Source organism: Scomber japonicus, chromosome 8 (assembly GCF_027409825.1).
Source record: "Scomber japonicus isolate fScoJap1 chromosome 8, fScoJap1.pri, whole genome shotgun sequence".
Taxonomy (NCBI): Eukaryota; Metazoa; Chordata; class Actinopteri; order Scombriformes; family Scombridae; genus Scomber; species Scomber japonicus.
The window spans coordinates 9,734,582-9,748,144 of NC_070585.1; the positions used below are offsets into that span (position 1 = coordinate 9,734,582).

The window sequence follows — 13,563 nt, forward strand, 5'->3', positions numbered from 1 at the left end:
TGGTCATGTTGGACTCCAGCTCTAATTGTGCCGCAGAAGTGATGAACCAGTGTTGTTAGTTTGAACTTTGACCCCCGAGAGGCATAATGTGATGAGTTGGCGTCCACAGCTAACATTTAGTTTAAACAACTCATTTTGATCAATTCATGATAGAAGTAGTGTATTAATTATAAAGGTGTCTAGAAGTCCAATACAATCAGACTAAACTTCAAAAGGTAACAAAACATGTCATCATAGCCTTTGTTTTTCTGCTGTAGAGATCAACCATTTGATAGCATCAGATTTTTTTTATTTCAAATCTGGATGTACAATAATTAAATAATTACATGATAATAAACCATATGATGCCAGGAAGCAAATGTATGTACAATGTAAAAAGTGCATTGAGTTAACAGAGAGAACATATGGGCACACTGAACATCCTACGAGAGGTAAAAGGGACAGGAAAGCCTCAAGGTGGTACAGAGGAACAGATTTGCTCCAAGATCAGGCAAGCATTATATCTTTAGAATTAGTAATATCAATCAAAATTTACAATACTTATTTGTATGATCATATCTTGTACTTTACAACATACATTGTAGAAGATACTACTGTGCTTGGTGATAAAACATAAAGGAAATCACAAGATCTGTGTTTGTTACTCTAGAGACCCCACCAATAGGGTTTTTAAAGACACTTGTCACTTGAGACATACTGTATACTGCATCAGTTTTGTCACATATTCATTTTCAGAGATTACACAGAGGATCCAACACTGTATTGTGGGAGTTCTAACCAGTGGATCTGCACTTGCAGGTCCCATATGTCTCTGTTGACATCAAAGGAAAAGCAGGACACTAACAAAGTAATCTTTGCTATGTTTGTGGTTCATTCTTGTATCAGTCTGAATGGGTTAATTACAGATAGGTGCAGGACAGTATCACAAACTGATACATCAGGCCACTAAGTGCATGAGCTAGGATGAATGTACCAGACTAGTTTAAGACAAGATTATTGTTCCACATCAGTTTTAGGCCACATGGCTGCTGTCCATTAGTGTGGGTATGAGGTGGGACTCGCTGTCCTGAAGGCAAGTCAATGTGCACACTATCAAGGAGGAGGCAAAAGAAGGAGGCCGGAGGAGGAGCAGCAGCATGCGTCTTCCAGGGTTGTCGAAGCTAGAGGAGTTAAGCAAGGAAAGTTGCATTTCCTTTTGTGTCCACTGGTTAGCACAGTTGAACAGGCACTTCTCCCCCCTCTTCCTTTTTTCCTTTATCTTCCTCTCTTTAATCCCCACTCTTGACACAAGAGTGCCAGGTGAGGCCTCCGCAGGCAGCAGAGACGATAATGTAAAGAACCACCTGAAAAAAGCGTAGAGGGGGAAAAAACGGTTATCTCTTATACAACTTTCTGATTAAGTGTCACATAAATACAAACCAGGAGAATTCACCCATCACTGCTACAATGTGTGTTAAGTACCTTAACACTGAAGTAAATTATTGTAATTTTAGAGGACTGATGAGCCTCATTGAAGCTGAATATCTTAATAATGTTGGGAATATTTTATGTTACTAAATAAAAAATAGTACTGTGTGTGTGTGTACTATGAGCAGTTCATTTGAGTAAATTTGAGGAAGAAATAACATTTTTAACTTGACATTCTGATTTCAAGACCCACTATGGGCAATGTCTCAGCAGTGATAATGTTGAAGTAATAATCCTCCATACTTGGGTAAAGAACAACCACACTGTATGTTACCAGTTACCCTGACAGTCCGTACTCACCAAACACACCAGCACAATGACAATAGTCAGCTTCAAGTTCTTCATACACATGGCACGGGCCAGGTTACGACTTGTGGTCTTAAACGTGACCGACTAAATTTAAAATGGAGAGAGAAAAGAAAAAGAAAAATCAGTGATAATTTCTGTGTATGAATAGCTTGCTAAATTATCATCAAAATACAAATATGCATACTGCCAAATATCATGCATCAGAAAACTAACAGGACGATAAACTTACAGAATCAACTAAATTTTCTGTTTTGTCGATCAACAACTCCAGCTTCTCTCCTCTCTGAGCGACCAGGTCTGTATAAAAAAAAAAAGACACAAACAGACAATGATTCCTTTATTATCTTGTAGCTCTTCATCAAAAAGGCGCACCAGGAATCACTGAACAACAGGGAAACTGACGAGAAGCTCACCTATGTTGCGGACCATAATGCCTTTCAGGTCATCAACTTGCATCTGCGTCTCAGTGACGCGATCTGATCCTCGTGGGTCTGAGTGATGTTTCTGCATGGAAAACAACAGACAGAACAATGAGATCGAAGAGTCATTTGTCATCTTTATACTTGTACAGACTGGGGATGTAACATAAAAGTCCACTAGGGGTCATATTTGTCACATTTAGCACCACGAAAACATAAGAGAAATGAGGAATGAGGCATCTGTGTAAGAAACATGAAGAAATGTATCAACGTTACGATTTGGGAGTTGCTCTTGCAAGCATCTGCAACCTACACTAACCCATAAAACCCTCTGCAGAGGCATAATTCCAGCTTAAATGTGAGAGCCTTTTTTTACAGACTTGAAAAAAACAGCAGTCACAAAGCCCTCACAAGACAAATGTTGCTCAATACACTCAGGCGTTTGTCATGCTTACCATCTGAGCTGCCAGCGTGGAGGAGAACTCGCTATTCATGGCGTACGGCAGGGCTGTTTGTGCTCGTGACCCATAGGTTGTCTGGAATCGCTTCTTGACCTCGCTCAGGAAGCTGAATGCACGTGACCTCTCGAAGTCCTTAAACACACAAAAGATGCATCAGTTGTAATTACGTATTGATGAAAAGATCTAGTGAACTTTGTATATCTGATTTCTGCTAGAGCTTAATGTCAAAAAATTTAATTTGGGCCATCCCTCCCATCATTATTTTCTAATTAGTCCTAACAGCAGTTTAAGTGGCTGCAGATGTATTTGGCATGTGTGTCATTGTATGTGTCGATTTTTCAAAGTGGCTCCAATGTTCTTCTATGCTCTTGTTTATATTCAAATGTTCATGTTTAAATAAAAGAAATTATAAAGTAAACAAAGTGCCTCCTGATATTAAATCCTGCACATCAAATATGACACATTTACAGATGGCCTTTTATCCAAACACATCTGTCAATACTTACATCGTCAGTGATACACAGGTATATGATTCTGTCATGGCAGATGTAATGAAAGAGATAGCTGAAACGACAAGATAAACATGTGTCAACATAAAAGCAGTTGGAAGCGCACAATTATTGCAATAGGTTTTTATAAATGTCTGAGTAAACCTTAACTAGAAGTAAACAGTAGTAAATGGAGTGTAAACCTAAATGACATTAGCGGGATCCTTTACCCTCTTCACCAAGACACTTAAGTGAGAACACTTCACATTGCACTTTGGAGGCATGTGACTCCATGCTCCCGTTTCAGGTTGTAAATACTTGTTTACAACCTCTCTCTGAGTGCTCTGTGTTTAGTGCTCTGCAGCTTCTCATTTGGGCTCATACATGACAGTCCACACTAGACCTGAGCATATAGATGACATCACTGCTGAGTTTGAGTATTGTATGACATCACAGGTCCTTAGACAGTGACTGGTTTCTCATTTTGACAGTTGAGTCTAAATGTGTGAAAGTGTAAATGAAAGACATCCTGAATAAAAGAGCTAACATCATGTTGTAAATGTATGTTATTGTCTCTTATTGACAATAATATTTAGTAAAACATGACATCTCCTGAGTAAGTGGAAATGGTTCCTACATTGTTGGTCTTGTTTACAATGGCACATTTTGTAAAGGTGAGCTGCATAGGGTTGCAAAGGGGCAGAAAATTTCTGATACATTTCCGGAAACTTTACATGGGAATATATATGGGAATTAACTGGAAATTTGGGGTAATTTATACAAACTGTATCAACTGCATACAAACATAAATATAAACATTTTGTTTTGTCATAAGCAGACATGCATTCAAACTAATAAAGCAAACATTTTTAAAACAAAAAACTACATTTTGACTGATTTATAAAACTTTAATCAATTCTTTCATTGAACAACAAAAACGTGAATGTTGAGTAAAATAAACATATTTCCTTCCAGAAATCATGTGTGCATGTGATGGAGGAATGCACAGTGCATGTAGGGGGTGTGGTCCTGCAGTAAGTAATGTGCTATGTGCATGTGATTGAGGAATAGGGGAGATATTCTCTCTATTTGCATTAAATCTGGTTGTTTAGCCAAGATTATGCTATAAAATGTTTTATTCTAACTACATTTAAGTTCCCTGTAATAGGTTAACATGCAAGTTTGTAAATTTCCATTAATTCTTGTTAATTCCCATATATCCCTGTTCATTCCCATGGAAAGTATCCAACTTTGAACTTTTGCAACCATAGAGCTACATATGAAGTGAGTTTTAGAGGAATCACGTTTACAAATCTGATGTAAAGCCTGTGTGCATAGTCATTGTTGCTGACAAATTTACATTTGAGTAAACCGGTGGGAACTAATGGTCTGCCTTCATAAATTATTCATAAGAATCAGAATCAGTTCATCAGCCAAGCAGCATACTAAGGATGTGTCATGGTGTTCCCTCCCACAAATGACAAAATGCAAGAATAAAAATAGAAGCAACAGAACACAAGTATAAAAATAGAACAAGAGTAATAATAATAATAATAATAATAATAATAATAATAATACTGATGATGAAACAAAGTGGTGCTAAAAAACAAAAGAAATGTGGACTGTGCTGTGGTCAAAGAAATGAAGTGTATGAAATATATGTGCATATAAGTGCACAAATTAAATGTGAGGTAAGTTACATAACAGTTGAGATTGAATGCAGTGTACAATGTAAAGTCCAGTGGAAGAAATATATGAAAGTGACAAGCGCAGGGATTAAATGAGGGATATGAAATGTAGAGTCCAGTTTAGTAAGAGTATGGTTCAGCCATTTCATCAGTTAAGAGGCAGTTTAGACAGCACTCTAGAAAAGATTGCAGTTTTTATCCACTGTGTACTTTATATTGGTGTATTGCTGTATGCATGTAACAGATCACCCCAACCACTGGTACATACTAATACATTATATAGACTTTGCCAAACTGAGAAGGGCTGATGGACAGGTGTAACCACAACATAAGGGTGCTCGACATGCGCGTGATACTGATGTGTGGATGAGTACAGCAGTATGGGAGTGACAGACAGACAGACACACACACACACACAAACACACGCACACAGACATATATACATTACACCTACCTGCCATGGCTGTAGGTCAGTTTGTTATTCTCTGAGGGAATTTTAGCTAATATCTGTTCAGTCACTTCTAGGAAGTTTCCACCACACCACGCATGTTTGGCCAGGATAGTGGTTCCACGAGCCACCACAGCAAAGAGGATTGCCATGGCAACAGCTGGGCTTTCAACTCTGGTGCTAGCTGACAACACAAGAACAAGAGCAGAGAGATGTTACTGGATGATCCTGAGCAGGTTGACAGCTGAGTGACATTGGGCAAGAGGACATTGCTCAACAGAGAAAGCTTGTGTTGAAATGTTTGACATTACAAACAGTAGAGATGAAAACTGTGTGTAAGGTGACGATGCTGAAATTAGCTTCCGATTCAGGGTTGAGGGGAAGTTAAGAGAAACATAAATAGATACATGTTTGTGATTCTCTGTTTTTTCACCACATACTTTTGTGATGGCGTTTTGGATATTATTAAAAACCTTAATGCTGTTCAGCCTAATTTTCAGATTCTTGATATTTTGCTTATGAAAACAGAAAAAAGGGTGATTTCACTGCTTTTCTCCCTATGCAGACCTCATCCTAAACCACTTACACGTGCCAAATCTGGACTACGTTAGTGGATTCCAGAAACTCATTAAAACACAGTTTCAGATTTGTGAAACCTTTATTCTATTTGAGAAAACATGAAAAAAGGACGACAAAACTGATACATTACACAAAAGCAAAATAAAGGTTTCACAAACCTGGAAGTGGGTTGTGTCTAACACCTTTTATGAGTGAAAGTGGTTGAACAAAGTAGAATCAGCCGTTAAATATAACCATTTCTTATTATTATTTCCCTTAACTTTTCCCTTAACCCCGAATCAGAAGCAAACCTCAAGGTTGAGTGTAAGTGTTTTGGTGTATAACATAGAAATTCACGTATCATTGATCACATATTAACTATTAGCTGCATGATCTAAATTTAACCAGAAATGAAAGCGAAAACCAGACAAACGATGACAGGAAAACAACAGGCTAGCTAGTTAGCTCATGATGTTTTTGACTTAACGTTAGGTAGGCAGCTGTTTTCACTCAACACCAAATATCATCCCTAACTACGAAGCCAACGCGATTCACAGTGATATATAACCATAAATCAAATACCTTGGTGTGTCAGTGGTGTTCAGAGTAGCTCATTTACCGCAAATTCCAACATCTAAAAAGATTTCTGCTGCTAGCAAGCTAGCTAATCCCTTTCGAGTGACTTCTGCTTGTACAAATCACCCAGACCGGAAATAGATCCACTGTCATGCTGGGTAATGTAGTTATTACCACGTTCATCACTCTATATACTCAATTGTGTTGTTTCGCTTTTGAACTACATTTTTTCACTTCCTGATATATAGTGTCATCGTCAAATGTTTTCATACCTACGTCAAATTATGACGGCAGTCCCGGATTTCAACTTCATTTGCCCTCGTCAGAGTCTTACAGGAATGAGTTTTGTGTATATGGTATAACTGTAATTAGTATACAGTATTGTACAGTATTCAAGTATTCAAGATAAGATAAGATATTATTTATTAGTCCCAAAGTGGGGAAATTTGCACTATTGCATTATAGCAAAAAAAATAAACAGCAACAAAAAAATAGAAAGAATAAGAACAATAAATAATAAAGTAAGTACACACTTGATAAACACACAATAGTAGTAAAAAAACCCCAAAAATAAATAAATAAAAAGGAACATTATTACCACCGATATTATAAGAGTAATATTGGTGGTAAATAATAATACACCTGAGTTATGCATTATTGCATGGATTTTAAAGTTGAAATGTAAATATATACTGATATTGCACAGTCAAAGTGTCCAGGTCAGTTTATTTGTTGAGCATTTCATTAGATATGCTCTTGCTCATGTCATATTGCTTGCCATACTGTCTCCGAGAAGTAGCTTTTATGTCTGTTCTGTTTGTTCTATCAGTTTGTCCAATCTACCAGAATCAGCTCAGCCCCGCTGCCCTTCCCCTTGCCTGTCAGACAGCGCTGAGGGCTGAAACACCGTCGTTTTTAATATTGACAGTCGGACATGTAAAGAAAAAGCATGGCAGCACAAGGCGAAAAGAAACCAGTTTTGGAGATGGTAAGAAGCGAAAACCTTTACTTACTTTTCATTTCACACTTAGCTACACGACCATACCGTCATTCAACTGAGTTTAAAAGAAAACAGGCAGTTTAAAGGAAGCTAATTATAGCATTTGCACTGTCTGTAAACTCCTCACGTGGATAGCCACACCAGCTAGCAATGACAAAACAGTTACTTCACTTCAAATAAACTCTAAACCAGATGTCTTTATTGATGCAAGCTTAGATATCGATAATTATAATGTGCTGTAAGTTGATATGAAGCGCTATTCTCTTGATTTAATTTACATAAGGTTCCCTTTCAGTATATAGCTCATTCAGAGTTTGTCCACTGGGGGGCAGTGCTTTCAAAGACCTCAGTTTTTCCAGCATACTGCTTAATGATGAGAAACTGATACATGACAGTATACATCTGTTAGATAATAAGTATTGCATGTATTGGCCATGCACAATAGTTCCCACTCACTAATCTCTGTAATACTTAAATGTTTCTGTCTGGAGTTGGATGTGTGATCTCATAATAAGTGTTTCTATTGTGTTTTAGGTCCAGGCTGATGGAGCCGATGAGGGCTGTGTGACGTTTGTGCTGCATGATGAAGACCATACACTGGGAAATTCTCTGAGATACATGATCATGAAGAAGTCAGTACTTTTCTTAGCACAATGCTGCATTGCACTGTTATGTATCTTGGCATGTATTAGTCATGGGCTTGACCTGTTTTCTTTTTGTGTATACATCATTTAACCTCCCTTGTGACATGTTTTAATGCACAAAGATTATGACTGATTTTTAATCTGTGTCATTACAGCTGAAAACATATTTTTGAATATTAATCATTATCATATCCAAATGGGCTTTAATCACTTATTGGATCTGTCTTTGTTCCCAGTGTTTTTGGTTTAAGTCAGCTGGGATGAGTTGATAGTGGGGAAATTATATTCACACTAACACACCTCCACCCATTTTAATCCAAATATTGATTATCACTTTCCTGTTTTCCATCAGTGCGGATGTGGAGTTTTGTGGCTACACCATCACCCATCCATCCGAGAGCAAGATCAACTTTCGCATACAGACAAGAGGTGAGAGACACCCCCCCCCCCCCCCCCCCCCGTTTTGCCATCATCTTCTTCACATTCAATTATGTGTGCATACGTGCGTAGCAAAGCCGGAGAGAGTAAACATTTTCTGGCTCTGTCGCAGAGTAAACATGTTGATTGGAGTCTGGTGCATTCACTTTGTCCACTCAGCCGAATAAGTAAGGCAGGGACTGACTTCCATTTCTCAGAGAACGATAACCATTCCACTTGTTACATAAATAATCTGTCGGCCGCTTTACACAAAGTGCCATCAGATAACAGCAGACTTGTCACATGAAAGGACTCGGCAAGACTGAGACAACAACTTGTTTTTGTTTCTTAAAGTTAGAGAAAGCCTGGAGGATCTTTCCTCATGGCTTCATCACAGCAAAAGATGATTACCTCTCAGGCACCAGGAAAAACCCCAAGTTCCATTCAGCTCTGCTTCCATATGTTTGTCACAAAACCATGGCCATGAAAACTGGCGGGTGGCTGTTCACCACTCAGTCATATTATCAAAATACACAAACGTAATATGATATAGATCATTTTCTTAATTTTGTAAAATATTTAATCTATGATAAAACCTTGTGTAATCTCTGTCGTAACACATTCATTTTTCATTTCCTGTTGACCTACTGATCAGCTTCGGGAAGCAGTTGCCATATTTAGTTTGAGTTAGTTTAACATGTCATACCTTTCTAATGGAGAGTGTAGAAGTATTGTATCATTTATTTATTGCTTTTATTTGGTAAATCACTGTATTTACTTTGGTTGAGAGTTTGGTCAGACTGCACAAAAGTGATGTGTGAGCGCTGTTAACATTACAAATGATTTGACACATTTCACAAATATTTGTCACAATTTGGTAATCATACAGGGGCCTTGCATATTCACCCAATGGTTGATTCGTAAAACACGTCAAAATGAGTTAGAGGAAATATTTGTATCATGTTGCAAATTGGAGCTTGTGTGTTGCTAATTTAGGAAAGCTGGCCCTTCAGTACTATTTCTTTCCTTATTGGTTTTGCTTTCTAACAACCCTGGCAAGCTGTCATCATGGCTGCGCTCGACATAACTGAATGTGCAAAATCAAGCATTAGTGTGACGGGCATGGGTTTAGATAGCTGTTTAAGGACTGTGAAGACTCTGACTGCTAAATAAAGCTTAGAAAAGGTTGGTCTATAGAGTGCGAGCGTTATTATTTGTTTTCATTGTTAACAGTTGTTGTCTGCTTTTTGTTTCAGGTGGTGCACCAGCCACAGAGCCTCTGCGGAGGGGTCTGAATGAGCTCAGCGATGTTTGTCAGCATGTTCTCAACACGTTTCAGGTGAGCCTTTGTGAACTATACATCCTTCATGTGGTAAACCAGTCAATGATTTTTTTCCTGAGAAAAATCAGCAATGGTCTGAGTATGAACTTATCGCTTTGAATCATTATACTTGTCTCTCAGTGTCAGATTTATTTTCATTTCAAGTAGCTGCAAGTGGAGCGCAGTCCAACCCATTTTTGGCTAGTTAATAATGCACATTTTCACATTTTCTGTTGATTTACCACCAAAATTGGATTGCTAGTGATCCTTAGTGGTCTGGCAGCATCGTGCACTGAGCAGGGAGGCTCATCAGTCATCCTCCTGCGTCAGCTGTCAGTAACTTCTGCCCTGCTGATGGGCCCTCGTCTCGGCCCGCTGCAGTGCTCCTGTTCGGCGGCTGACCCAATGCTCTGACCTCCCTGCAGAGGAATGCAAGCAAGAACTGAACCTCAATTTCCACACATGGAGTAATTTAGCTTTCATGTGAGATGCAGGAAGAAACCCTGGGTTGGCTGGTTGATTCTGTGTATTGGTCGTATGTTGACAGGGAAGTCTGTCAGCATAGATTAAATGTAACACCCACTCTAGTGTCTCTACTCCCTCTGTAACTACATCTTCTTTCATTTTGTTCCAGGCTAGAGTTAATGAGTTCAAAGACGGGCAGGAGCAGCCCATGGACTGAAGAGCGTCATATATGTGAATACATGAAGACGTCAGACTCACAGTATCTACAAACCAAGTGTATAAAAAGTAGTATCTTGATATTTTTATTTTTATGTCCACTTCTTGCATGTATGGAAAGTTCCTTACTTCACATTCAAACATTTGTACAGTTTTCATTTTTGTATTATGATCCAATTGGTGTTTAATGTATGATACATTTTTATTGCAGTCTTGTGTCCATCATTCTTGAATTGTTGAAATAAGCATAACATGTTTAAGATATTAAATTTAAACCCAAATAATTTTCTGTTTTTCACAGTGCGAAAAACACCCAGCCATTTCACTTTGTGCTGTTTAATATTTATTTTCATAACTACTCACATAACGCTGTTTGAGGGATGTCCAAACCTAAAGTGATGAGACCCTCAAACACCAAATTGTTCTCATCTGTCCTTTGAAGCGGTGTTCTACAATAAAGCAAGCAGTGGAAGATAGAATATCCTTATTAGCGGAGGAATGTGGTGTGAGGGACTTCATTCGTTGCCAGGAAGACAGAGAGGGAAAATGAAGGGAAAGAAGTGTAAATAATGAGGTTTATTTGAGGTTAATCATATCCCTCTGTCCGTCACATGTTTGCGCATGGCTGTCTCTGCGGATATGGAACATAGTTTGAGGGAAAAACAGCAACTAACAACAACAAAAATATTTGACAAAATATATGTGCAGTACAAGAAGTGGGCTCTGTCTCAGAATTAGGCCAATACTATTTTTTTGTTTATATTGGACTTCCCTAATTTTCAATATATTTCAAATATATTATATTTTTAAAATATATATTATATATTTTAATATAATTCAGTATTTTGGGAAATAAGCTTATTTGCTTTCTTGCCTTGACTTAGAAGAGAAGATTGATAGCTCTCGTATGTCTTTATGCTACGTAAATACCGAGTCATAGTCAGGAAGGGGGCGCTTAACTTAGCTTCGTAGCCTCTAAAACTCACTAATATAACTTATTTGTTTAATATATACAAAAACAACTTCATAGAGGTGGTGATAGTCATTTTTTATTTAAGAACCTTTAGAAAGAATCAGGCTAGCTGTTTTTCCCTGCTTCCAGTCTTCGCTAACTCTAAGCGAAAGGTCTAAGCTAACTAGCTAAAGCTAGCTACTCTCATCATGAAGAAAGTGAAAAAGCTTTTTTCTCATAATGTCAAACGGTTCGTTTAATGTTGCATAAAACTGAGTGCATTGAGTTTTTGGGGAAAAATGACTTAATATAATAGGTATCTTGGGGTCAGTTATGTATTGATGTTGAGAGGACCCAAACTGCCACTGTTACTGTTCAACATGATTAAATTTCAGTTTTTCAAATGATGCAACACATTTTAAAACCATCAAGGAAAATTCCCAAAACGTTTCAGTTGTCCAAAATCACATCCAGCGTGGGAGCAAGACTTAAGATATTGTTGTTTGTTCAGAGAATCATTTTTTCAGAGCAGCACTGGGAGACTGAAGCGCCGATAGGGTGAATAAATCATTTTCTCTATAAACAATAATTTTAATGGTTGCACTATGCTTGATGTGGTTTTGTTCAAAATGTCAATGTGTCGTGAAGCTCAGAATTTAGTACGTAAGCGATGAACTTCCATCTCATTCCAGGTTTAATTTGAAACAGATTAGGATGACTTTTCAGTGTATGTTTGGTTCACCAGTACAAAGGGGAAATTCCTCCAAACTGAATATCAACAAGCTTTTCTTTGTTTTCTCTTCTTATTTTTTCTGATATCTTTATGACAGCCCTTGTAATACATTGTACTGTATTGTATTTGTGGATTTAATTATTTAATTTAGCTCAATTATTTTTGAGGTTGAGGTTTATTAATGCATTAGTGTACTGAATGTCTTTAATCTCAAGTACGAAAATTCAGTATGACATGAGTGACTAGAGCCAGTTCTTTGTGGTTCATGGAATTTCAAGAGAAACCCTCAAGACAGTTCTGCCCCGCTCTTAATAAATAGTTGTCTCTGTAATGTGGATGTGGAAACACGCATGGTAAACCTTAATTAATTACTCTGAGGCGACATAAGAAATGACCACTAATCAATGATAGCAAGGCCTCATGGAGCTTGTGGCTATTTACAAGAGGTACCTTTACAGAGAGAAAGAACACAGTTAACCCCTTTCAAATCTGTACCATGAGCTGATACAATAGATCTTCTCTTGGTCTTAATCAGCATTTCTCTCTACACCTGCTTCTTGGAACTGGTCTCCAGTTCTACCAGGAACTGCATGTTCACAGTAATTCGTACCTCATTTGACATGTTTTCTTTTGATTATCTTTCTTTGAAATCAGATGTACTGTAGACCAAAAGTAAGATAACAGATGACATAATTGTTAACCTTTGACAGGCATTCAGCAGCAGAAATATATTTATGTTCACTCCTGTCAAGCTTGCACTGGCATAAAACAGATGTAGGCTTTTAAAGGGAAAGACGAGGAATGTTTTAGCATTTATAAATGTAATCTTATGCTTGCGCAATGAATATATCTTAAGCCTTGTTTTTATAATAAATATTTGAAGCAGATTGTAACATGGTGGGCTCCGTGGAAGAGGACCTGCTCTCTATTTAAATATAAAGTGCTTGTTCTAAAGTAAACACATATTTTCATAGTATTATACACTAATACATAATTCCTTCCACACATTACATCCTGTATAATGTCTTCTACACATACAATGCAGTACAAGAACTCCGTAAAGGAGTTGCAAACCATACATAGACATAATCTCATTTATAGTCATCCATACAGCAGATTTTCATAAAGACAAGTTGAGGTTTGTTTTCTTTTTTTTTCAGTTCTCTCTCCTTATTTCTATTTCCTTCTTACAGAGTCCTTTTCCTCTTAATGGGACACATATATTCAAAGCCCATTCTACTCAATGCCACTAAAATCTACACACTGCACCTTTAAAACAATTAATCCTTTGGGCTATTCTTTAGCAAACAGCAGCAACAACTGAAAACTCACCCCACCATATTGTGTGACATGTAAACATCATGTCAGCAACTATGAGACCATATCACTAGTGACCAGGAA

The 13,563-nt window shown here is 37.6% G+C and overlaps 2 protein-coding genes across 3 annotated transcripts; one reads left to right on the plus strand and one right to left on the minus strand.

The window, feature by feature from the left end:
* Positions 1-259: 259 nt before the first annotated feature.
* sybl1 (synaptobrevin-like 1) lies at positions 260-6,609 on the minus strand. The gene is made up of 8 exons (XM_053323330.1): positions 6,421-6,609; positions 5,287-5,464; positions 3,163-3,220; positions 2,651-2,788; positions 2,190-2,280; positions 2,006-2,073; positions 1,768-1,860; positions 260-1,343 (listed from the first exon to the last, which is right to left on the minus strand). Exons 2-8 carry the CDS (start codon positions 5,430-5,432, stop codon positions 1,269-1,271), a joined length of 669 nt encoding a protein of 222 aa, XP_053179305.1. The 5' UTR covers positions 5,433-5,464; positions 6,421-6,609; the 3' UTR covers positions 260-1,268.
* A 727-nt stretch (positions 6,610-7,336) lies between these two features.
* polr1d (RNA polymerase I and III subunit D) lies at positions 7,337-10,746 on the plus strand. 2 transcript variants are annotated; one of them, XM_053323337.1, is made up of 5 exons: positions 7,337-7,402; positions 7,949-8,046; positions 8,411-8,487; positions 9,732-9,814; positions 10,431-10,746. In XM_053323337.1, the coding sequence occupies exons 1-5, from the start codon at positions 7,364-7,366 to the stop codon at positions 10,476-10,478; spliced, it is 345 nt and encodes a 114-aa protein (XP_053179312.1). In that variant the 5' UTR covers positions 7,337-7,363; the 3' UTR covers positions 10,479-10,746. The 2 variants fall into 2 exon arrangements, with proteins under 2 accessions (XP_053179312.1, XP_053179311.1); XM_053323336.1 differs by lacking the exon at positions 10,431-10,746 and adding an exon at positions 10,127-10,424.
* The last annotated feature ends 2,817 nt before the right edge of the window (positions 10,747-13,563 follow it).